General features: G+C 50.1%; 2 protein-coding genes across 13 annotated transcripts in view; both read right to left on the bottom strand.

The window, feature by feature from the left end:
• Window positions 1–5460: 5460 nt before the first annotated feature.
• On the bottom strand, window positions 5461–10794 carry OTX1 (orthodenticle homeobox 1; the record flags this gene model as incomplete). Its single annotated transcript, XM_079792605.1, has 5 exons — window positions 10748–10794; window positions 10310–10376; window positions 8553–8756; window positions 7536–7687; window positions 5461–6279 (listed from the first exon to the last, which is right to left on the bottom strand). Exons 3-5 carry the CDS (start codon window positions 8647–8649, stop codon window positions 5461–5463), a joined length of 1068 nt encoding a protein of 355 aa, XP_079648731.1. The 5' UTR covers window positions 8650–8756; window positions 10310–10376; window positions 10748–10794.
• Window positions 10795–15166: 4372 nt separating this feature from the next.
• EHBP1 (EH domain binding protein 1) overlaps window positions 15167–25046 on the bottom strand; it is a 415903-nt gene continuing 406023 nt past the window's right edge. For all 12 annotated transcript variants that reach the window (XM_079792168.1, XM_079792171.1, XM_079792169.1 and 9 more), the window contains 4 exons: window positions 23900–23999; window positions 22694–22767; window positions 16422–16536; window positions 15167–16217 (listed from right to left, as the gene is read on the bottom strand). In XM_079792168.1, the coding sequence (XP_079648294.1) occupies window positions 16127–16217; window positions 16422–16536; window positions 22694–22767; window positions 23900–23999 (380 nt within the window). In that variant the 3' untranslated portion in view covers window positions 15167–16126. The remainder of the gene's footprint in view (window positions 16218–16421; window positions 16537–22693; window positions 22768–23899; window positions 24000–25046) is intronic.

Below are 25046 nucleotides of genomic sequence, written 5' to 3'. Positions count from 1 at the left end.
ATAATGGTATATCTTATAAGTATTTAGAGCTTTGAATATACATAGGAATATTTGTATCCTAAAATATTTTATGAGCTCTTTAGACACCAAGATGTTGAATCGGAGACCATTTAATCCTACATTTAAATTAATTTAACCCAAATGTCAAAAATAGCTGTTTATTTATACTCCAATCCTGAAAAAAAGTCTAAAGTTCCTTAAATACTAATTTTACAGTCTACTTTAAAAGAATTGCTAAAATTTTCTAAAAAATAGTTTCATAAGCTATTCAATAAAGAATAAACTTTGAAAAACAAAGTATTTATGACCTCTGGAATGGAATGGAATTTTGTGTCTTTGATTATATTAGCCACCAAGTAAATTATCCAAAGGGGATAGGAGAAGTACAATTTTTAGAAACATAATAGATTTTCAACATTTAAATTCTGATGGGCTGACATTGATTAAATCAAGCCTAAATGCTATTTGATCAGAAAAAACTCAAATATTTTAAGCATATTCTAATCTTTGAAGTAATAGTCCTAGAAACATGAAAGTATAATTTCATAATTAGAGGGATATACACTGTCGTTATGAGCACACCATACACTTCCTTGCTTTATTCTTTTCCTAAGGAAAAAATTGATACATTTAAAAGCAGTTTAAACTTTGGCTATCTTATGTAATTGCCATTTTACCTAAATTACTAGAAGTTTCCTGGGGAACATTTTTTATTTTTAAAAACTTTTGAAAAGACTGAACCTAATGTGTTTTAAGTAAAATCCAACTCATTTATAAAGCATGGTTAAAGAAACAATCATTATGTCAAAATGGTATGTTCTCTCTCCACCAAAAAAAAAAAAAATCAGCCTTTTTTTCAGTAAATGTTAACAGGATGATTAAGAGGCATAATTGCTTTTTCAGGAACCATCTCCTAAATAGAGTGCCCCCAAAGCTTCTCCTTTTCAGTAAGTATATTCCAGATACCCACACATTTAATCAAACTATTCTTTCTTAAAGACAATGAATCAGTTTTCTTGTTGTCAAACAAGCAAAGCATTGTTATTATTTGGTATTCATTTTCTAGTTAGTGGTTTTTACTTTAAGTATGATATTGTTGAATACAAATCTTCCTTGGTTAAATTTAAGAACTTTCTTCATTCTCATTTCAGACATTAAGATGTATGGGGAAAGGAGAGAAAAGTGTGGAAAATATAAAATAACTTGTTGAGAAGTTCAGTTTCAATTAGGAATTTTATAAAGATATCTTGTTGCTGATTTAAATTAATTCTGCAACAGAAGCCAAGTGATTTTTTTCCTTGGGTCTTGAATAGTAATGATACAGATTTTCTTTACCAATAGTGTATATATTAACTATATTTAATGTATCAGATGTATTTTGTTTATATCTCTAAATTCTTAGTCCCTATCAGTGCTTAATGACATCAATAGCATTAATTAATTCTGCCAGAGTAGTGAATTTATCATTTATTTTCACAACTTTAAAAAAAAATCTCAACTTTCCTGTGAAACGGCTATAGTGAGCAAAATACATGAAAAAGTAGTAATTTCGATACAATAAATGAAACCACTCAGGTTTTTTTGTTTCTGTCATATAACAGGCATGAATTTGCTGACATTCAGAGTCTTTTTTACCTGTTTTTCCTCGCAGGTGTGAGGACTTTTTTCTTTAAAAGAAAAAAACGCGCTCAATTTAGGGAAATGTCTCCACACACCCTCAGTAGCTACCGTCGAAGAGTACGGGAAGCTCCACCACAAACGAGGTTACTTCACCCACTCTTTTCAAAGTTTCAGCAGATTAATGCGGTGCTCTCTCGAGATGGTTTTAATGTTTGTTTTAATTAAAAAAAAAAACCACAAATAGGACCTATCCTTTACCCCTAAGGCACCTCACCCATGTTCCCTTCAGGGTGCCCTTCTCTGCCCAGGTGTGTGAGAGGCGCGCACAGCTGTGAGTGGAAGACTGAAGATTTCGTTGAGCCCCCAAAGCAAGCAAACTGCGGAGCCTTAACGCTGCTCCCCGCTCTCCAGGTGCTCCGTCTCCTTGAGCTGCTTCCATTCTAACCGCTCCCAGTGCGTCAGGAACACCCAAACCCAAACCCAAACCCAAACCCAAACCCAGCAAACCCCCTCCCTCCGGAGAGGGGGCAGCTGAGGGCGGGTCTCCCACAACCTGCCGGTGGTGGACAGGTGGCCGGGCTGGGAAGGACCTTCGCCTCCCGGGGCCTCACCTGGCCCGCCTGCCCACCTCCACCTCGGGCGGCCCCGCCCGGCCTCCCCCCTCCAGCTCCCGCGTCCCCGAGGCCCCGCGCACCAGCTCCCGGTTCCTAGCTGCCCCGGGAAGCACGTGCCTCCTCTCGAAGCCCCGTCCGGGCGGGAACTCCCGCCAGGCCTCCGGCTCCTGGCCACCCGCCCGTCCCTGCGAGGGCGCAGGCCCCCGAACACGTATAAGCTGTCCCAGGGCCACGGGACGCGTGTGACCGACCCACCGCCTCCAGGGGTGAAGCTCGGGGCCGCGCAGGCCCTGGGGGCCAGGTGACAAATGCGGCCACAGCCAGGCCGGGGTCGGGTACCTGGCTCCGAGGCCGCACAGCTGTCCAGCAGGCGCACAGCCGGCTCTCCGCTTGCATCCCACGGAGCAGCCAGGAGGGGCCGTGGGCCGCGGGGAACCGGCCTCGGAACGGCCCGTGGGGCGGCCCAGCACCTGGGTCTCCAATGGCACCGGCAGCGGCTGCGAGAGCCCGGCGGCCGGGTGGGCCGGGCAGGGCGGGCCGGGGAGCCCCCGGAGTCTGCAGCCCGGCACCCAGCCCCTTTGGCCAGACCTGGGCTGGCCGCCTGCACGTGCCGGCCGCACACCCGAGGGCCGGCGCGCCACGCAGGGCCGTGCGGGCCGGGCTTTTAAGGAGGAGCCCGCGCCAGGGCTCTCCCTCCGGGGGCGGCGCCGCGGGGCCGGGCCGGCGGGTCCGTCCGAGCGGCCGGGCCGGGCCGGGCCTACGCGGGGCGGAGGGAGCACGCGGCCGGCCGGGAAGGCTCCCTCCCGCCGGCGCTCGCAGCCCGGAGCGGGCCCCGGGGCGGGGTCGTGCTCCACACCCGGCCTCGCCCAGGCTCCTCCGGCCGCACTCGGGACGGAAAGAACCGGGCGTGTGGGTCACTTCGCAGGGAACTTTTCGTTGTTTCCTTATTTCCTTCCCGCCCGCGGACAAGTGCAGCAGCTTCTCGGCCTCCCACCCCGAGGTTTCAGGCCCGAGTGGGAGAGCCCGGCTCTGGGTTTTCTGGGGGAATCACCCCACTCCCCCCCCCCATTCCCATCCTCCCTGGGGGGGGACCTTCCTTTCCGACCTCCTGCTGCCAGCCTGAGGGGAGCGCCCGCGCCCACTCTTAGGTGTCTGCGTTTTAAACTTCACAGGACGGACCGGGACACCTTGGCTCCTTCCGGAAAGGGACCCAGGCTTTCCCAGGGATCCCCGGCCTGCCGGGGCCCCCGCCTCCCCGGCGCAGCTCGGCAGAAGGGAGGGTTGTCTGCTGCCAACGTGCAGGACACGGATCATTTGGTTTTTTTTTTTTTTTTTTTTGTGGGGTTTTTTTTTTTTTTTTTTTTTTGGTCGTTTTGTTTTCTTTTTCTTTTTGGCTCAGCTCTGAGAGCATTACAGAGCTATCCTTTCCCGCCTCCCGACCCTCGTCCCCTCCCCCTCTCCTTTCTGGTGCAGCAATTAGGGTGAAGAAATCATTGCCAGGCTCCTGCCTCTAAAGAGAAAGGAATTGCTTGGGGAATTGAGTCCTGACACCTGTCTCTGCCCTGGATGGCGAGAGGGGATGCGGGGTCAAACCGCCCTAGGGGAAGAGGCCTGCTGACCGGGAGGGGGGACACTCCCTAAAAGAACCTTTCTGGGGACTCCCCTTGCCGCGTCCTCCCGCGCTGCCCTGCGGCCTCCAGCCTCACCCCGGTCATTAACACGCGGGTTATTAACACGGAATGTCGCGCTTCACCCCCCCCCCCAGGGCCCCCCGAGACCTGGATCCAGTGCTAGAACCAGAAGAGCCACACTGACAAGCCGTTCGTGAATTTGCGTTTATTTTCGGGAAATAATGTAGATAAACGGGATGGGGGGCTGCCTCACATTTCAACAAGTAATTTGTGATCTCCACATCGGACAAATTAAATTTACAAATGACTTTCCCACCAACTGGACGAAACGGCCAAAGCCAAAGTGGATCCACAGGCGCGGGCGGTCCGCGGATGCAGAAGCGCGAAGGTGCACTAAGAACTCACTAGACAAAACCGTGCGAGAGAGGCTGGCGGGAACGGGGGCTGGGGCTTGGGACCTGGGCTTGTTTGTTTTTCCATAATATGTTTCTCTCCCTCCCCCCCCCCTTTTTTTTTTCTTTTTGGTCTCTAAACCAGAACTGCGACCCTGTGCTCAGACCTGAAGGACACAGCCCGGGCCCCAGCCCAGCCCCCTCCCCGGTAGCCTGGCTTGGCTGCTTCCTCCACGCTCCGGACCCTCCGGTCCTCGGCGCCCAAACGGTGCTTTAATAAATACAAACAGGAAAAGGTGTGCGGGCAGGGCAGCTTGGAACAACTGAAAACGTTTAAGAGCGCCATCGTTTGAGGAAGCAGGGGGGCAGAGGGACATAGTTTTGCTTTATATATATATGTGTATATGTGTATATATATATATGCTTATATATCTTAAAGTCCTATTTCCTGGGCGCTAAAACGAGATATGCTTCAGTTCAACCAACAGCAACTAAAAAGTTAAGCGGTCCTGGGAACGGACCGACGCTGCACCGCGTTCCCGAGAGGCGGAAGCGGGAGCCCGCTCTGCGCGGGGCGGGGCTGCGCGCGAGCAGCCAGGGGCGCGCTCCTGGGGCCCGGCCCCCGCGCGTCCTGCGGGGGAGGAGGAGGAGCGGAGAGCTCCGGCCTGCGGGCGGGGAGCGGGCCCGGGGCGGGCGAAGGGACGGCAGCCTGCGCGGGAAGAATACTCGGCGGTTGTTTGGGAGCAGAGGGGGGGTGCCCTCAGATGGGCACACACAGGCCAGGTGGTGACGCCGGTGTCCAGGGAGAATAAATAAAAGTGTAGTCGGAGCCAAGAGCCCCCGAAGGCTGCAAGTGCATACGCAGTGTCCAGAAAGACTGGAGGAGGGTGGATTGGGGGTTCGGTGGGGTTAAGGGGGAGAGCCAACAGCGCTCCCGTATGGAACTTGTGGGCCAAGCCAGAGCACCGGTCCCTCCATCCGGGGGGTGGGCGGGTTGGCACCTCCTCCCCCAGCCAGTGGCAGGAAGGTGAGGGCGGCAGTGCAGGCCATGGGCATCTTCTGGGGCAGGAACATCAGATCCGGAGAAGCCGAGGCAAAGGCGGGCGGTGCAGCAGCAGCAGCAGGAGCAGCAGGACGAGGGGGGGGGCGCGGACCACAGAGAGCGCAGGTAGTTCCGTTCCTCTTCCTCTCCCACTCCTGGGCTCACAGTACCTGGAACCGCCACGAGGCTTGGTCTTTATAGTCCAGACAGTCGGGCGAGTTGAAGTTGAGTTTCCAAGCGGAGGAAGCCGCGGCGGCGCCAGGCTCCTTGTAATCCAAGCAGTCGGCCGAGTTGAAGGCGAGCCCCGAGCTGCCGTAGCCCTGGTGGTGGTGGTGGTGGTGGTGGTGGTGGTGGCCCGAGGACTGGCTCAGGGGGTGGTGCGCGTGGGGGTGGTGGTGGTGGTGGCCTGCCATGGAGGAGGGCGCCATGGGGCTGAGCTGGTGCGGGTGGTGGTGCGAGTGCATGGGCGCGAGGTACGAGCTGCAGTCCACGCCGCCGAAGTACGAGGAGGAGGGCGCGGGGTAGCCCTGGCCGTAGCTGCCGCCCTGGCCGTAGGACATGGGGTACGAGGCTGCCGCCGAGGCCGCGCCCGCGGCTACCGAGCGCTGCATGCACGACGCGTTGCTAGGGGCGGCCAGGGGCTCGGGCACCGACACGGACGCCGGGGCCGAGCCCGGGGAGATGGAGGCCGGGCTCCAGATGGACGAGGCGGCGGGCGCGCTCAGGGACGACGGCGCGGCCACCGCCGGGGCCCCGCCCAGGCCCGCCGCCGCCGCGGCCGTCGGGTTGGCGGGAGCACCGGAGGCCGAGCTGGAGGACGAGGCGGAGCTGGACCCCGCGGGCGGCGTGAACTGGCCGCTGCTTTCGGAGCCCGAGCTCTCGCGCACCGGGGACGACTTCTTCTTGGCCGGGCGGTTCTTGGTCCCGCTCCCGCTCTGCTGCTGCTGGCGGCATTTGGCGCGACGGTTCTTGAACCAGACCTGCGGCGGGGCCCGTCGGGGAGAGTGTGTCAGTCGGCGAGGAGAGCTGGCCGCTCCCCCGCCCCTGGGGCCCGCCGCCGCGTCTGGGATCGCGCCTGGGACTCTGCCCCTCCCCATCTCTAGCCTGGCCAGCCCCTGGCCCAGCCCCGGGCTGCCCAGCTCCTCCGCCCGCCCCCAGCCCACGGCTCCAAGACCCTCCTCTGGCCAAGCAGGGGTGTAGCACATCCCCCTCCCCCGCGCCCCGGAGCCACCCTGCCCCAGGGTGGAACATCTGCGTGGGTCCGGTCCCAGCCCAGCCATCTCTGAACTGCGGCTGTGGGCCGTCCCCAGCTGCCCCCTGAGTGTTTGGAGACCCGGCTTCCAGGGCCAGGGCGCAGGGCACAGCGGAGAGGCGCGGCGCAGGCCGGGAAGTGTGGGGCAGGCACCAAGTTTGAGGTCTGCGCCCGGGGGCCGGCCGGGGAGGCCCGGTGTGGGCAGGGTGAGAATTGGGGTGAGAGTAGGAGCAAGAGGAGGACCGGAACAGAGGCCGTCCTGGGAGCCTCGGGAGGGAAGCCTGGGCAGGGTTCTCGGGCTTCTTGGCTCCGAGTGGGGAACCTAATGGTACAGCCAGTCACGGAGCTCTCCCTCGTCTCGGAAGGCCCTGGCACTTGGCATTGCATCCCTGGTACCTTCTCGAAACTCCGAGAAAAGAAGGCCCCACCGCCCCCAGGAGAGTTCTGAGTTATAGTCCAAACAATATTTTTTTCGGGGCTCTTTCATCGCCCGGTTTTGCATTCGGCACCGTCTTGTGGCAAAGGAAGCTTCTCATTAAACTGGCACTACCCGCGGAGCCAGCTCCCGGATAGGGCAGCGGACTCCGGCCAAGCGCCACGCTTCTGTTTTCAGGATTCCCGGGATGCAAGGCAAGGGCGCAGGCAGAATTCAGGGCCCTGAGGGAAACTGCCCAGCCCGGGGAGGCCTAAGAATTGGGGCACGTGTGGGACCCTCAGGGCACTTTACCTGCGGAGCCTCTTTGTTCTCCCGCAATCCTAAAAGGGACCTTTGAGACCCAAAGCGCCCTGGGGCCAAGGGCCGAATCCGGGGCTCTAAGCTTCTTCCTTTAACTTTGTCCCTTCCTCCAGGCTCAGGACCAGAGTGGGGGTGGGGGTGGGGGTCTGGGAGGGACCGCCCAGCCTGTAAGCCCGCCCCAAAACCAGACCCCAGTCAACCGCCAGGCCCAGCACCCCTATCCTGACCTGGAGCGCCCGCGTGCGCACCTGGACTCTGGACTCCGGCAGGTTGATCTTGAGCGCCACCTCCTCGCGCATGAAAATGTCAGGGTAGCGAGTCTTGGCGAAGAGCGCCTCCAGCACGTCCAGCTGCGAGCGCGTGAACGTGGTGCGCTCCCGCCGCTGCTTCCGCGGAGTGGCTGGGGGGACACGCGGGGGCGCCTCGGGTCAGCGCTGGCCGCGAGGACCCGCGCCGGAGGACTCGGACAGGCCCCTGGCACGCCCTGAGCGAGGACGTTGGGAAAGAAAGACGAGCGCCCAGCAAAAGAGGCCACAGGTGGCAGAAAGTGCATGTGTGTGACTGCGAGCCACGGTCTCCCAGGCTCCGGGGCTGCCCCCTTCCCTAACTCAGAGGTTAAGAAAGGAAGAGGAATTATGCAGTCTCCCTCCTTACACACACACACACACACACACACACACACACACACACCAACAAACTCCTTGGCTGGAGGTTGGGGAAGGGGCGCACAGAACCACCACCTGGAAAACACTTTTCGAGGGAATAAATGGGAGCGAAAGAGTGGGCGCTAGAAAAGCAAGCCAGAATCCGGCTCAAGCCGTCCACATCAGCGGTACAGAAGTTGGTGCAGGCGACTGGTCTGGAGGACAATTTAGGGAGAGAGAATCCCCTTCCTCCGCTCAGCCGGTTGCTGCCTGGGAGAGCTCTGCTCTTCCTGCCAGGGCGCGGCGAGTGTCTGGATTCCTCATTCAATGTGGGGGGCAAAGGAAGAGATTCACACGTGCACCCACCAGAAAGAGCCGCCTGGAGCAGGTGGTGGGGCCGAAACAGGAGACAGGGGGTCGGTAGGGCCCCGCCCGGGTGTGCCCGTGGCCCTGTTTCCACTGCCCCGGCCCACCTCACCGACCTGCAACTCTGCCCTGTGAGCCTGCAGCGCGCCCCTGCATTACAAACAGGCCAGTTAACCGGCTCCCTAGGCCTGCTCAAGAGGCTGTGGGTCCCCCAAGATTTGCAGGGGCTGAGGCTGGGTGGGGGCTGGTGCTCACCCGGATAGCCCACGGAGGGGTGCAGGAGGTCCATGGCGGGCCCGGCCAGGCCCAGCCCGTTCATGCCATATGGGGGTTGTTTGAGGTAAGACATCATGCTAACAGCCGGGTGAAGGCGCCCCGACGGATCCAGGGGGCCAGGCGCAATGCGGGGCGACCACCGCGCAGTCCTTCAAGCTCTGTTGTTGGGTCTTGGGGCTCGGCCTGTGGAGACAGGAGACACAAGGAAAGAGTCATTCGCAGCCATCTCGGCTTCCTGGTCTTGTCGGAGGCGAGGAGCCGCGGGGTGGGGAGGGGACACAGGCTGCGGACTGCGCGGGGTGGGCAATTCGGCTCCACAAGGCCCTGAGTCCGAAGGCCAAGACTTCTTCAGAAAGCAAACTTTCCTGGGTCGGCGTCACCTCTTTTCGAGCTTGGGATGGGCCAGAGACACCGTAGGGCATCGCTAGGAGAGAGAAGTTAAAAGCGGGGCTACGCTGGGGAGGTCAGAGTCTGAACCGCGGAGTGTGCGAGGTCCCCAAGTCTAGGCAAAATCCTAGCCGGGCGAGAGCCGGCCCTGCACCGCACAGCAGCTGTTCACTGGGCCCCGCTGCAGGCGCCCAGGGGATGAGGGGCTGCTTCATTTTGTTTGAAATGTGTTAGAGAGCGAGACGAAACCATAGAGATTGCAGAGAACCCAGGTGAGGCGCCAGCAGCGCCTGGGCCTCTCCCAGACGCAGGGCGCACTGAGGAGGAGAGCACTTTCTTCAAAGGACGCGGAGGCTGGTGCCGGCCCCAGAGCCCTCAGCCACCCCTCCGGCTGGCCTCTCTGTGCTTGGCCGCTGCAAGATTGCTCACCCCACATCCCACTGCACCCCGACCGCAGCTACTGGCCCAGGCCCCCCAGAGCCGGCCGGAAGACGCAGAAGGGGCCACGGTAGCCGGGGCGGTTCTAAGACGCGGCCCCAGGTTAGGGGTGCCTGGTTAGAGCCGCAGGCCTTTCTCCGCCAACTCAGGCGGTTCTGACTTCCACCGGGTCCTCCCGGGGTGGACTATGGGGTCCGGGCGGGGACTGTGCCCCAAAGGGTCTGGCAGGGTTGGGAGGCTGGAGGGCAGCAGGTCCCGTGCGCTCCCCGCCGACCCTGCTGGCTGAACCGCGGCCCCAGCACCCTATCGGCACCAGGGAACTAGGCCTCGGCGGCGTCGCTCGCGCTGACCCGGACTGCGGGGGGTCGAAGCTGGGCTCCCCCAATTGCCCCGAACCCGAGGCATCGCTCCCGGGAGTCAGGCAGTGGCGTGGATCAGGGGAGTGGACTGGGGCCCTGGAGGACCTGTCGCTTCCCCGAGCTTTAAGGTAACTCGGCGCAGGCCTGGGAGCCGCGCAGGGAGTGCGGGGTAAGAAGTTACAGCTCAGCGAGCCTCCCGCTCCTCTCCTTGGGGACCCACGGCCTGGGCTGCCGAACTCCATTTGCAGGGAAGGGGATGAAAGGGAAACAGCCGGGCCACTCGGGCCACGAGGGCTCTGCTAGGCTGCAGCGTGAGTTTCAAAGACTTTCTTCCAACTTAGCACTTCAGCTCGGTTCCTTCGGAGGAGGCGGGGGCGCGGGGCCGCGGCGGAGCTCTGGGGTCGGCGGCGCGCCCTGACGCGAGCCAGGCCGCTCCCCCAGCCTCGCCCCACCTGCCGGGACCTGGGACGCGGGGACCCGTCCGGAGAGGGGGAGGCGAGAGCACCCCGCTTGTTTTTAGAGCCCAGGGCGGCCCCGCGGCTTTCTCCTTACCTGCCCTCAGCGGCCGGGGCTGCTCACCATCTACTTCGCGCCCTCACCGACCCGCCAGGCAGCCAACCTGCAAAACAGAGCAGCGCAGGAACTCATTACCGTCGGCCTGCAGGTGGTCTGGGACCCCCGGGTTTCTTTCTCTCCCCAACTTCCCTCCTCCTCCTTCCTTCTTTCCACTGGCTTTGTGCCTGTCCCTCCAGGTTTCACTTTATTGCACAGACACTTTGTTTGCAAAGCCCTACACGCTCCCCAGACAGACACTATACCTCGCCCGGGACCACGCCGAGGGGCCTCAGGGGGAAGGGTGGGGGTGAGAGCGGCAGAGCTGGGGGGGCGGCTCGCAGTGGCCGCTGCACTCCCGGTACAACGGGGAGGCGGTGGGGGGCTGGGGAAGTCCTGCAGAGGCACTTTGCAAACTAAATAAATCAAGCGATTTACCTTGTCGGAGTGGCTTGTCTTGCTCGGTTGTTTAGGTGATTGGAAATGTAGCCTGATGAAGATTGATCACCTTTCTACTGCCCTCCCCGGGTATGTGAACGCGAGGTGAGTGCGTAACGGGGCCAGACTGCCAATCCCGGGCCCCGCACGGGCTGAGTGACAGGGAGCCGGGCAATGGCAGCCCGAGCCCGGGGTTACCTCCGCGCGCCCCCGCCCTCCCCCGCCCCCTGCACCCCGCCCTCGCCGCCCGCCCGCCCCGCCCCGGTCGCGCGCTAACTCCGGGGCTGGGCTGGCAAACGCCGCACAGGGCCAGGCGAGGGAGGCGTGCGCGGTGCCCGAGCCCAGGTCGCGGAGAGGGGCTCCGGTCCCTAGGCCGCCCGGGGCCCCCGCCCTCCCCTCGCCCTTTCAGCGCCCCGGAGGGAGTGGCGGAGAGGAGGCGAGGTGCTGGAGAACCGGTTCTCTCGCTCCCCCGCGCGCCTACCCGGCTAGTTGGCCGGGTTGTGGGCGCGAGGACTCCGGCGCCGCGCGCAGGAGGAGAGCGGGCCCCCGGCCCCCGGCCCCTCGCGTGACGCCGCGGGCCCCAGCGTCGTCGTCGGCGCCGCCACCTGCAGACGGACGCCGCGGGCGGCTCGTGCCGGCACAGGCTGCTCTGCCGGGCGCGGGCGCAGCCCGGGGTGCGCAGCCCCCGCCTCGGCGCCTCAGCCCTCCCGCGCTCGGGAACCGCACCCGCAGGGGCGGCCGCGCCGTGTGCCTGGTCCTCGGTGTCTCCTGGGGTGTCCAGCCCCCACGGAGGGTGTTTGCACATCGTGCACGCTTCTTCTGTAACGTCGGGGCCCAGCGTCTCCTCCCCCTTGCACACACTCCTTCTGAACCGAGAGGTTTCGATAGGAAACTTCCTCTTTCCTCCCCTGTCTCCTCCTGCCAGGGACAGCCTGGTGGAAAACGTGGCCACAGACCCCGGCCTCTATTTTCTCCCCCACGCGCCCCAGAAGGAGCCTCCCTGGGGCGATGTCCCCGTGTTATTCGTACTGGCGGAGCCCGCTTCCCAGCCGAACAAACTTCTCAAACACATCTACCTGGGTGGACTTTGCAAAGCGCAAAAAAAAAAGAAAAAGAAAAAGAAAAAAAGTGTTTTCGGCGCAATCCTGAGCAAGGCAATTCTTTTCCCTGGCACCTCCTCCTGAATATTAGGCACTTTGCTGCCTTTCGAGGAATCCCTACCCCTTTCCCTAATCGCCGCTTCCCTCCACCCCTACGGGCGGAGAGAAAAGTTTGCACAGGAGTGGGTGTGCGGGCGAGTCCGGGAGCCGCCGGGCGCATCGCGGCGGGGAGCGCCGGCGCTGCCTGGGCCGCGGGGTCGGGCGCCGGGAGCGGCGCGGGCGCGGGGCGCGGGGAGGAGCAGGGGGAGCCCGCGGAGTGAAGAGGGGCCGCGGCCGCAGCTCATCAAAGTGCTTCCCCCTCCCCCAAGCGACACTTCCCTTTGGAGCCCGAATCAAATACGGTAACAGAATATGATGGAGGGCACACTGTTTCCTTAACTGCTGCTCAAAGGACCCGGGAGATCTTCTTAGGACCTTTAATAAGGCTTTGGTCGGTTCTTTTGTTAATCTCTCAAAATCAACTCCTTCTAATTGAAGTTGGAGCTGAAAGCGAGCTAATGTTCAAAGAAAGTGGCCGCCGGACCAACGAAATTACATTTTTTTTTGGGGGGGGGACGATGAGGGAACATCTAATCAAAGGGGCCAGGGGGGAGGGGTGTGAATGGGGAGCAGGAAGGAGAGAAAGAGGTTTTACAAGATCCTTCTCTGGCTCACAAAAGTCAGCGACACGGGCGTTTCTCCTCGGAACAAAGACCCCGCGGCCCATTCACAAAAGGGAGAGTAAGAGACACAGAGGGAAAACAATAAAAGAAACGAGAGAAAAGGGAAAAAACACGAGAAAGAAAAGTTTAACAAGGAAGAGACTGTGCAGCGCGCAGCGCCGACCCGGCCCGAGATACACCTCCGGCTCGCGCAGGCCCCGGCGGGGAGCAGCCCTCGGGGCCGGCGGCTCGAACCCTCCACCCCCCCGCCCCCCCCCGCCCGGAGCGGGGGCAGAGGTTTAAAGAAAGAAACGAAATACACCCCCTCCTTCACTCCCGGGAAAAGGCGCGGGCTGGAGCGCACCGGTTTTAGGGGGAGGAGGGGCGGGAGGCGTTTGCGGGCGTCCTGGCAACGTCTGCGCCCGGGGCTGCCCGGCCCGGGCCTGCGCGCGGGGCGCCCGGTTAGCCCCCAGGGCCCGGGTGCGTGCCCCGTCTCAGGCCCCCCCCCCCCCCCATTCCTGCTTCCTCGGACCCGGCTTCGCCGGCGGCTGCGGCGCGGGCCGGGGTCGGGGCGGCGAGGTGGGGCGCTGTGGGCGCTGGAATGTGCTCGGCGGTCCCCAGGGCCCAGCGCGCGGGAGCCCGCCGCTCCCCGTTCCAGATGCTGCCGCGGTCTGGACAAGTTGGGAGGAATCGAGTAGCAGGATCCCTCCTCCAGACACACACCCCTAATGAGGGCATTTATCTAATCCCAAATTGCAGGCGAGCCTTCTTAATGCTCAACCCATAAAACCCCGGGATTAAGAGAAGAAAAAGAGAGAGGAGAAGGGAGAGGGGGAGAGGGAAGAGGAAGGGGGAGGAAGAGAGAGAGAGAGAGAGAGAGAGAGAGAGAGAGAGAGAGAGAGAGAGAGAGGAAGGAAAGTTTCTTGCACTCGGGCACTCGGCGTGCAGGACTGAGGCGGCCGTCACTAGGCAAAGGTCCAGGTGGGAGACGCTGGGCTAGAAGCCGAGACCCGTCAGCGACCGGAGGAGAGGAGGGGGCATCGCAGCGGGTGGGCCTGCGGACCCAGCCCAGACCCGCCCGGCCGGGGAGGCGTGGAGCTGGGCTCCGGAACCCGGATCCGCATCCAGGGGACCTCGAGGCCGGGCCAGTCTCTGGAGGACACTCGGGACAGGGGGAGGGGCCGTGGGGTGCCGGCCAGGGGCGGAAGCTCTGCGCCGGCCCGTGGGCTGTGCCCAGGCCAGCCCGCTGCCGACGCTCCTCCTCCTCGGCGACCCCCGGGCCCACGGCTCCCGCCGCCGCAGCGCGGGCTCCCGGGTTCCCGGCCTCCTGGCTTTCCGGGTTCGCGCCTGCGCTCGGGGAGCGGCGCCTGGGCGCCCGGTATCCGAACGAGGCGCCCTCGCCGCGGGCCGGACCCGGCTAGTCCCGGGGGTCCGCGCTCCGCCGCCACTGCGGGGCGTGCGGGCGCCACAACGCAGCCCGAAGGGAAAGCCGCGAGGCTGGGCCTGGGGCAGGAGGGGCAGGGCCAGGGCCGGCAAATCTGGGGCTTGGTCGGTGGGAAGCGGCTTGGGGAGCCGGCTCTCCGGAGGCTTTCGGAAGGGAAGGTTCCCTGAATCCAGCGTCAGTGGGGTGGGTGACGCTGGTCGCCCCAACCTCAGGCTGCTCTGGGCCGGCGATTTCCGTCCGCCGGCTTCCCTGGGCTCAGAGCGGGCTTCTGAGCCTTCCCCAGAGAGCGGCTGCTCGCTCTGTTCTCCTGCTCGAATAAAGAGGACAAATACCAGATTTCACTGAGTTCCGATAACTTTTCAATAACTTGTTAAAATCCTTGTCATGAAGAAACTCTACCGTAGCAAGTTTTTGTCATTTTGAAAGACTGGCAACTGAAGGCGGCTGCATGCTTTTGAAGGGAATTTATGTGTATGTGTGCATGTATAAATACGTGTGTGTGTGTGTGATCTAGGCAAAAGTATAAATGCTAGTGGACTGTTTTCTCTGTCTCCTGACTTGTTGAATTAGCCTTCTTTGTTTCGGACACCTCTCTAGAGGAATAATGGGAAACTACCATAAAATTGCCAATTTCTGTTGCCTAGAACTTGTTAAAAGTTCCTTTTCTCCTCTCTCTCTCCCTCCCTCTCTCTCTCTCTCTCTCTCTCTCTCTCTCTCTCTCTCTCTCTCTCTCTCTCTCTCTCTCACACACACACACACCTGCATACACTCACTCCCCTCCAACAATAACTCTCTTCCTTTCACTTCAGCACCTACAGACTCGCCAGTTATCAGAAGTCATAGTTCTTCACAGGAGTGCAAAATTATAACAATTTAAAATAACGTGGAAAATTCATCAAGATATTAGCTTTTTTTCCCAGTGCTGTGGAATCAAAGTTTTCCTCAAATCTTTAGAAGAGATGCCCCCTTCCTAAGATGACAGTTTACACTGCTTAGGAAAATATGACTAACTGCTTTTCAGATCCAGTCCCTGTGTCAGCAGGGCCCCTCCAGGACCGTGGATCATGCCCTGTGTTCAAAAGGACCATTTTCCCCACATGAAGTCTTACAGATACACAAGCTTCTCTTCAAACCAGTGTTATTCTGATTGCAAGGAAGTAGCAGAGTGTTTAAGGTAAGAAAGTTTCTGCTTTTATTGAAAATTTATATATGACTTCAGTATTGTAATAAATAAACAGATAACCATTTTCACACAAAAAATGACAATGCTATGCTAGAGAAGAAAATATTAATTGGGAGACTTACGCATAGTGGCAAGACAGACTTTTTATCAATACAGAATAAATATTAACAGCATTCTTGAGCCAATGTTGAGAGCCAACAAAATGTAGGAACCAAGCTAGATGTAATAAATAATTATCCAGAGAAAAAGATGGCGCATTCTCAGAAGATAAGAGCTCTTTGTAAACTGATGCATGTCAATTAGTCCCGTCCTCAAAGCTCACCTTTAAATCACAGGACTTGTCTCAGGCTATGTTAAAGGGCCATCCTCTGAGGAGAGCAGAGGAAAGGGACTCTATTATCCTTACAGTGAAATGCAAAACAACTGCAGAAAATCCCACTGGTAAATAGAACAGTTTAATAAGTAAATTGAATATGATCTAACTATAAAATTTAGGTAACAGAGTCAGGGTTACATATGGCAGGACTGGAAAAAAATCATTCATAACATTTTTCTTATTCCCCTCTGACCCCCCTCCCACCATCATTATGCTATTTAACAACAAAAAATGTTTTAAAATTTCTCTCATCAAAAAATGAGGGAAGGGTGTTCTTTTCTTCTTTGAACAGTTTCTCGAAAACTCCCAATACCAATCACTCACAAGGTATCTGTGCAAATCTATTTCACATGATTTCAAGGAAATGATTAACTCACACAAAAATCCTTAAACAAAGCTATGTTGGAGCTCTGTATATTTAAACTGGAAAGGAGGGAGGAACAGGGGTGGTGGTGGTGGTAGCAAAGAAGTACAATCCAGCCAAATGAAATGTTAAGTTTTAAATCAACAACGAGTCTGACTTTCTGGTCTGTGGAGCCAAGACTAAAATTTTGGGATATGGTTTGGTCCGGTTGCTACTGAAGAACACATTTCTCTTCTTTCTTGGCCATCTTGCCTTTGTTTTGCTCCAGAGTTCGCTCCAAATGCTCATCTTCTTCTTCGGCCCTGGAAGTCAAACAGGAAACGAAATTATTTTTCTTCGTGGAGGGCAGAGCAGCACTCCCCTCTTCCCAAGGCCCAGCGGGTGCAGATATCTAGGGGCCAGTGGGAGGCTGCCCGGCCCACCCGAGACCTCTGGACTGAAGTTTAAGAAACTTCTCGGCCCCTCCGCAGGTGCAGAGCCTCCACCCAAGCCCGCCGCACACTCACTGCTTCTCTTGTGCATCCAGGTCCCTGACGAGCGCGTCACGCTTGTTCACCAGGGCCACCAGCTCATCCAGCAGGAGTTGCTCGCGTCGCTTCTGGGCCTCAGTCTTCTGCCAGTCTGCAGACAGGAGGCTCGTTATCCACCCGCAGGACCTCTGCACACTCTCCCTCCCCTTCCCGCCTTTTCCAGTTCCCTTGAATTTCTCCACAAACCATTTTATAGAACTACTAGTTAGTGTTTTGTGGGGAGTTGGGCCATCGAGATAACGATTTCACCCCTAAAGCCCTGCTTTCTAAAATTTCTCGCAGATGAAGATGGCTATGGCAGGGCTGGAACCTGAAAAAGAGACCAGGTGTGAGCGGGTGGCCAGCCGTAGGTGCGCACCCGATTTCAGCCAAAGTGGGGGAGGGGGAGCTGGAGGCCCCGAAGAGGCCCGCCTGAGGCTAGGTGGTGGGGGATGTGGGTAAATGAGGGGGCGGGAAGCAGAGATGGGCGATAAAATCGTTCTGAAAAGGCTAGAGAATCTGCCTGAGAACCTATCCTTCTCCCCGCCCCCAACCTCACCCCATACAGCCTATTCTTCACTAATTTCCTCTTCGCTCTATTTTAGCAGTTGGATGTATCTCACACTGGGCGCCATATGCTTCACAATAACTTTAAAAGTAGTGAATCGGCTAATTAGCATTTTTCTTTGAAGTAAAAAATAAATTTGCTCTGCAATATTACACTGCAGCTCTCGATCGCATCACAGCCAGTTTTCTTTTGGAGAGGTTGGCTGGGTGATTTCAAATCAAAGCACTTTTGCAAAGGAAAAATTATATACTTCTTTTTGAAACCCCATGTTAAAGGTTGGAAAATCCGATGAGCAGTGTTCTTTACATGGGTAGGGGCAGTTTGAAGGTTTTAGGTCCCAATAATATATTTCCTAATCTTTGCTGGTCTGATTATTTTCTTAAGATGAGCAGCAGTTTGGTTTGATAAAAACAGAACCTAATCGAACATTTAAAGCACTTTTGTAACCAAAGCCAACAGCTCTCTGGCCAGACTGTAAGGGCTTGTAGCTGTCAATCAATCCCCAGTCTACCCCGCCTCCCTCATTAGGAAGGTAAACAATGAAAAGAAGAAGTAGATGATGAGGCAGATAGCAGAACAAATGAGGACCTAGAGGGAAACAGGACACCAGCTTAAAAAAAACAAAACAAAAAAAAACAACCCTGGCCACTGACTCAAGCAGCCCCTCCCCCAGCAAACGCACTTTCCAAAAAATAGAGAGAAGTGCAATCCTTTCGGGTTTCTCTCTTCTCTCTCCATTGCCCTGGGCAATCATGTTAAAACTCACATGGCTGGTGCTTATTCAGATAAACCTAACAATGCACACCGCTGGTTACCATGTGAATCTTCACAAACCACACAAGAATGTGCTGGTTCAAATCCCCCCGACCCCCTCCAAAGCAAAATTTATTCAAGACAGCAAACTGCTCAGCAGCTTTATGAAAGCAAATGGTGCTAGAGGGAATTCTATCTTGTATTTACAAATTAAAAATTAGATACATCATCATGCAATAAAGGTTAGAATAGCAGCAAGAAGCTAGTATGGTTTATTCAATTTTATCATTATTCCTTTCATTATAAGCTCAAATACATAGATACAAATATATAAATCATACCGTATATTAATAATCCACATCCGATACAAAACATCACACAAATAAATGGTCACAATGCATTCTCATTAAAAAAGAAATAAAATATTCTATAACATGAAGAGGAATAAATTATTACTATGACAAGTTTTTTCTAAATGTAAGAATTTAAAAATAATAATGAAACAGCAAGACTGAAGAAAAGCCATATTTTATCATAATTTTATTCTTTGAATTAAAATGCTACTGAGTTTCAGGAATGCTGGACAATTTTCTAATCTGGTTCTTGTTCTTAATCAGTCTCATTCTACATAGTAGATATTTTAATAGTGCTCTCCAGGGTGCAAGATCTTAAAGTTCATCTAGTCTAATTTCAGGTAACTGTAGTTCTAGAAATATTAACTCAGAGAAAAACCCACTAAATTTGTAAAAGATTTGGAACTAAATTTTATAATTATTGAGATTACTAGTTTTGACGAATATTAATTTTTCTATTCCAACCTGAAGAAATCATGCTGATTATAAGCTTTAATTTATAATCCTTATTTCCAAAACATTTTGATAAGAGCTTTATAACTGGGAAATTTTCTCCGCCATACACTTAAAAAGTATAATTAAATTGAAACTTACATTTTTTAAAATAAAAAAAATTTTAACAACAGACATTGAATTATCCCTTCTCTGCACTTGACCAGTGACTTTTAAGGCTTTAATTAATAATTAGAAATATCAAGATTTCTTTAATTTTTAAAAAACAAGACTTTAACAAAATGCATGAGAGAAAACTTTTTAACCCCTGATATATTGAAAAATTAAAAAAAATTTTTCAAGCTGAATTTCCCATAACTGTAACAAAAACATTTTAAAATTATGAATATTTAGGTAATTTTTCATCATTTCACAGTCAAATTTAACTGATATTAGAATTTAAATTGTAGAGGAAATAGCTATGTGCAGTGAGTACATTTTACAGTGGCAAACTATTTTTACTTTGTACTTGCTTTTCATGGGAGTAGATTTATACAAACACATACGTATTTGAATGCTAGCTTGGGAAATTAAGTAAACTATTTTGATGATTTAAAAAAATCAATACATTTAAAACTGATCAAAATTCACATCTGTATGTGCAAGTCTAAATTAAAAAATTAAAAAAAAACTTTTAAAATAGCTTCACACAGACATAATGTCATGTTTTAAAAACCTGTATGTAAGTTTATGTGTTACCTCTTATGCATTTTAAGAAAGGATTATTCACCTATAGCTCCACTCACAGCTAGCTAGCTAGGTGACTTTGGCTTGGACAGACTACAATGTGGGTTCTGATTAATTTAAAGATTCCAGTGTACTTTTGCTACAAAAGCCATATCCTCTCGCAACAAATAGGATTAAGTTTTGATGCTGCATTTGAGCCAAAGTGTTGAAATAAAGGGATTCTGTTTATGTCCATGTGCACTGAGCTGTTTTGTTAATTTGAAAAAAACCTCTTTTTTATATATAGGGTCAATTATTTATTCCCTGATTCAGTTTATTTGCTGAAGTTGATAATTACCTTGGAAAAAGGCAAAAGAAATACCTATAAACACTTTAATAGAAAGGACCTACAGTTGTTGTAGTAAACCTTCCACCTTGCCACTATAAATAAGCCTGGCACTTTGATGAAAATTAACACTAGTTTTGTAAAGAGCACATTCGGGGATTGCAGTCAAGTCTTATCTTTAGTTCCAGTCAACTAGCAATCCTGAAAGAGTTTGCATCATCATCAGAGCAGGCCATTTGATAGGATTCTACCTCTGTACCTAATCAATCTATGGAAGACTGTGGCTGTGCTGTGCAACAAAGCTAAAATAGATTTACAAATGGGGTTTTAGGGGATAAGCTCCTCCACAGGATTACATATTGATTTTAAATATAAAAAGCTTATCATATAAACCATAACTACAAAAATAGTGAACCTATGCATAAATCCCTTTAGAAGAGCACCCACTTCAAACTCTAAGCCAAGAATAAATCAAGATGTACAAAATCCTAGAGAAGATCCATTTCTTGTGCAGAAAATGCACACACCACTTTCTAAAAGCCCACCCCAATGTGTGCAGAAATGAATTTGCCTTTCCTAAGGGGGCATTAGTAATCTGGAACAAAAAAAAAAAAACTATAGGAAAAGTATCTGAATGATGTTTGTTAGCTTAGGGGATCCTATAACTTAGCACTGTAGAGTGAAACTCCTGCTATGAAAAAAAACTTAAGAAAAAAAAAGGTAAAACACAGACCAGAGTGATTATGGATTTTCAGAAGAATGGATATGTTGAATGTTATTATTATTTTGCTCTCAAACCAAGCTGTTAATATTTCGTTCCATGTGCTATGGCTATTAATATTCCGTGCTTTTCTCCTGGTGAATGGTTTCAGTAGCAGATTTATTTGAAAATATTTTAGTTTATTTATTACAAAAGCCATCGTATGGCTAATAAGTATTTTTTTAAAAGAGATGGGCAAGAACAATGCAAAGCAAAACAAAACCAACTAATGCTGCCTGTTTTTCTATGGTGTTTAAACACTCCAAAAGGCTACTGAACTAATCACATGTATGTCCATTCTAAGGATTGGCTCAGAGGACACTGTCTACACAGAACTGATTATCAGGATGGTCAGTACCTCTCCAGGACAGCTCAACCCTAGTACTGCCCAGGCTAGTGCAACAGGCCTCTCTCTAAAAAAGGGTCTCTATGTGTAATCAACAGGCTGCTTCTTTCTTCAAGTCTCCTTTTCCCCCTCAACCAGCAACAGAAACTCGCTGAGAGATTTGAGGCACAACCACATATGGGACAATTATATTATTTTTAAATAAATCAAAATCATTTGAAAAAGAAAAACATTAGTTTTTTTCCCCTCTTAAAAAATATATGGCTTTCTACCGGTCTTCTGTATGTACAGGAGCAGGCAGAAAAAAAAGTAAGATTATTTAAGATTGTATGTCTCGTATGTAGGGACAGGACTGCTGATGAAAATGGGATCTTCTATATGTGTCATGGCCCTCCTTTTAAGATGGTATATGGTAATAATACTGGTTTTGGGATAGAAGCAATCTCTGCCTTAAAAGTCCACTGTATTGTATCAAGTTGTGTTTTAGGGATGATTTAATTATTATACATGAAAGAGTGGGCAAATTCTTAATACTCTGTATTGAGTGTAATGTATAATGAATCTATAAAGAATAAACTGTATAACGAGTTATATATTACATATACTATATATACATACATTTTAAATTGTACATATATATACATACCATGTAAACATATCTGCAGTAACTACCTTTCACTAACTATTCAGCTTTCCAATTTCTTAAAAATTATATCCAGAGGAAAAAATATCATTTAGTATACTTCTATTTTTTATTTAAATGACAAGTTTCAAAGAACTTCTTAAATATTTTTGACAAATTTTATTTAGATAATTATTATGCTTGCTATTAAACACACAATTTTCATTATCAGTGGTATAATTTGATACATTTGGATAGCCACTTGAAGGAAATTAGCTATCTGAAACCTTTTAAAATGAGTCTGATTTCTAATGAGGATGTATAAATATTGTTAGTCATATTTATCAAATGAGATAATGTACATAAAAGTAAAAATAAAACTTCTATACATGTAAAAGATGCTATTTAGATAAATAGCATGTATTTTATCTAATAACAGTGTTAATTAAAATACTTTAAAAATGTTTTCACTTGCCTTGCCCTTACAACCTTAAATTTCTAGTTTTTGAACTAATTAGAATTGACTTATTATGGATCAGGTACCTTATCAGGTAAAGAAGGAAATTACCATGGACAGTCAATGGGTTAAGAGGTCAATATAGAATAGGAAAATCAATTTGCATTGATTAGACAAAAGGTCCATTTTACAGAGCCCAAGGGATTAGCTTTTAAGCAGTCAGACATCTTTAACTATGAGACATTTTCAAATAATAAGTATAAAGAGAATAGCATTCTAAAACACCTAATTATTTTTTAAAAATCATATATAGTAAATGCCATAGTTAAGACAGCCAATGTTTACTGATATTATGAACTATGCTTAGGATTACTACCTAATTCATTTAAAAGCTTTATGAAAAGTATGAAAGTGTTTCATTTATCTCTTATGCCAATCTTTGCCTGAATAATCGCTTAATAGGAGCTATAGTAGACTGACAGTGACATATTTCAGTGTTGACATCAATTAAATATTAAGGTAAAATTTAGATGTGAAATGTGAAAAATCAAAATGGTAAATCTTACCCAAACCTCTAAAGTGTAAACAACTTTAAATTGCACATAATATTATGTAATTAAATCATTTAACTCCTTATATTTTCCATTTTATTGACATTTAAGCTTACTGACAAAAGTTAAGAAAATCATGTGTTTAATAGCAAGCATAATGATTATCTATCTGAAGTACTAGTAAGGTCCTTAGACCTTATATGACTAATGCTTTTTGATTCTAAGGCATTTATTTGCAAATTCTGTAGGTCCCTAGTCAGATCACCCTAGGGAGACAAGAAGTGTATTACACTCTTTAAATCTCCCTTGACAATTGACACCTCACATACCTCCACTCCACCACAGCATTTCTTACCTTCAATGGCTAGCATTGCCCGCAATTCCCGATTCAGCAGCTCATACCTTCGTTCTAAGTCATGTTCTTTTTCCCTAGGCAAGTTGCAAAAGTTCATCAATATGCTAATTACTAAATCATTAAACACTTAAAAGAACCTTTAGGTTACATTGATTTTAGGACTCATAACTGACTTTTCTCTTTAACTTTAAGCTACTCCAAACAAATGATACACAAATCTAAAACCTTCCTCAGGTTGAATATTTACTAATGCTATTATTTTTCTCCCTCAATTTTGAATTGCACAGAGGTATATTTTAATCTGAAAATAAATAGTCTCATTCTTCAATGCTTCTTGTACTAAGTGCCAGGTATAAGGCTATTTTGTCAAAGAGTTTTCATAGTTCACAACAAACATGCTTTTGTCTAGAACTCCGTATGAAAAGAACACAGAAACATGGCAGCACTACAAGTGCAAATTTAATATGGACACGGTTATAAATCTAGGATTGGTTAATTTTTGTGCTTCTTTATAATTCTTTTTTCAAGTTCAGGCATAACAGAAATGACAGAAATAGCTGTCTTCACTAAAATAAAACATGTAAGCCTGTTTCTTCCCACACTAGGTGGCATAATATAAGAACACTGCTAGTTAGCAAAAAGGAACAAACATTAGGTCCTATAGTAAATTAAATGCTAAAGACTAAGAATGCTTACATTTGGTTTAGTCTACATTTTACTGTAATTCTTGCAATTATAAAAAGGTCACTTCTCTGTAACTCATTAATCTTTTATCCCAAAATTTAGGGTAACATCATCTGTAGAAGACAAAGGTACTTTTGTCCTTATTAAGAGTTACTTTAATTTTTAACTTAGAATCTGATGTTGAATACATTTCAATTTTATTTCTTTTCCCTTTTAACCCTTAACAGGCACACCAAGTCTTTTTATACACAATGCTTTATTTCTTAAACACAAAAATTGTTTATATTCATTGGCTTTCTGTATAGCCAACATTTTTTCAGTATCTAGCACTCTATTTTTTAAATTCTTACTGTTCAGATAAAAACTGGTTATACACTATTTTTCATTTTTATATAAAATAGACTTTAATCTCTAAGGAAAGAAAAAGTTAAGTCTAATAAATATGAAACCCTAAGAAACTAGTAACCAAAAGCCTAAGATCCACTGATGTTGCAGGAAAAACAAGCAGTCATGAGTACTTACAGGAGAGAGAGCTGGTTCATTCTCCTTATTAAGGCATTTTTCTTATTAACTAACATAAACCATTCCTGCATCATAGCTTCTTCTTCTTCGGTGTTTCTTCCTATAATTCAGGAAAAGTTATTTCTTGTTATATGACATTTGCAGGCAGATAATTGTTTAGCACAAGTGTTTTTTCTAACATGAAAACATTTTAGTTACCCCGACAGTACAAATTAAACAGTTTATAACAACATAAGATTAAAGTCCAAGGCCTGAAAAAAGAAATTGATATTTAAAATTTCATAATCTTCTAAAATTCAATCTTCTAAAGCTGTTATGCAGCATGTCTAAATATACAGCCCCCCCCCCCCCAACATATCTATAGATCATACTAACACTAATATAGTGTTAGTGTTAAAAGAAAAGTGTTCCAACTTTTAAATCCTCCCCAGAGGCTGATTTGTTATTATAGTTCAGTGAGGAACTCATGGTGCTCACAGACATATGGTCATGATAAAGAAAAAATATTAAAAAATCATTATGAGAATTACAATACTAGCAGGAAGATCAGAGAAGTCCAGAGATTTTGTGAAAGCTTCCACTTGTAACAACTTGTTTTTTCTCTTTTTCTCCCCCAAAGTAAACTAAGACATACGTGCATATACCACTCTGGAAGTTATCATCCCTAATACAGTAAACACTTGCAAATTATTTTAAATGACCAACTTACAAAAAATGCCCATAGCTATCTGTGAAAAAACACATCATAATGAACATAATAATGTCAGTAAATCAGAAAACATTTGAACAGAGAGATGGTCTAAGATTTTAGATTATAAAATTACTAATTGCACATTTCAAATTCACTTTTGCTAATATCCATTCCATCATCTATACTACTGCCCCTCCCCCCCAAGGCCACTGTATCAAGGATTATAATATACAGTACATATTTGATATTATTCATGTAGAAGTAGTCAGACTATAAAATTTGCCCTAGCTGATTTGGCTAAGTGGACAGAGTGTTGGTCTGCGGACTGAAGGGTCCCGGGTTCGATTCCGGTCAAGGGTACATGCCCAGGTTGCAGGCTCGATCCCCACTAGGGGGCATGCAGGAGGCAGCCGATCAATGATTCTCTCTCATCACTGATGTTTCAATCTCTCTCCC

Source organism: Cnephaeus nilssonii, assembly GCF_951640355.1.
Source record: "Cnephaeus nilssonii genome assembly, chromosome: 15".
Lineage (NCBI taxonomy): Eukaryota > Metazoa > Chordata > Mammalia > Chiroptera > Vespertilionidae > Cnephaeus > Cnephaeus nilssonii.
Note: the sequence above shows the minus strand (reverse complement) of the source record. Positions and strands in the feature narration are given on the sequence as shown.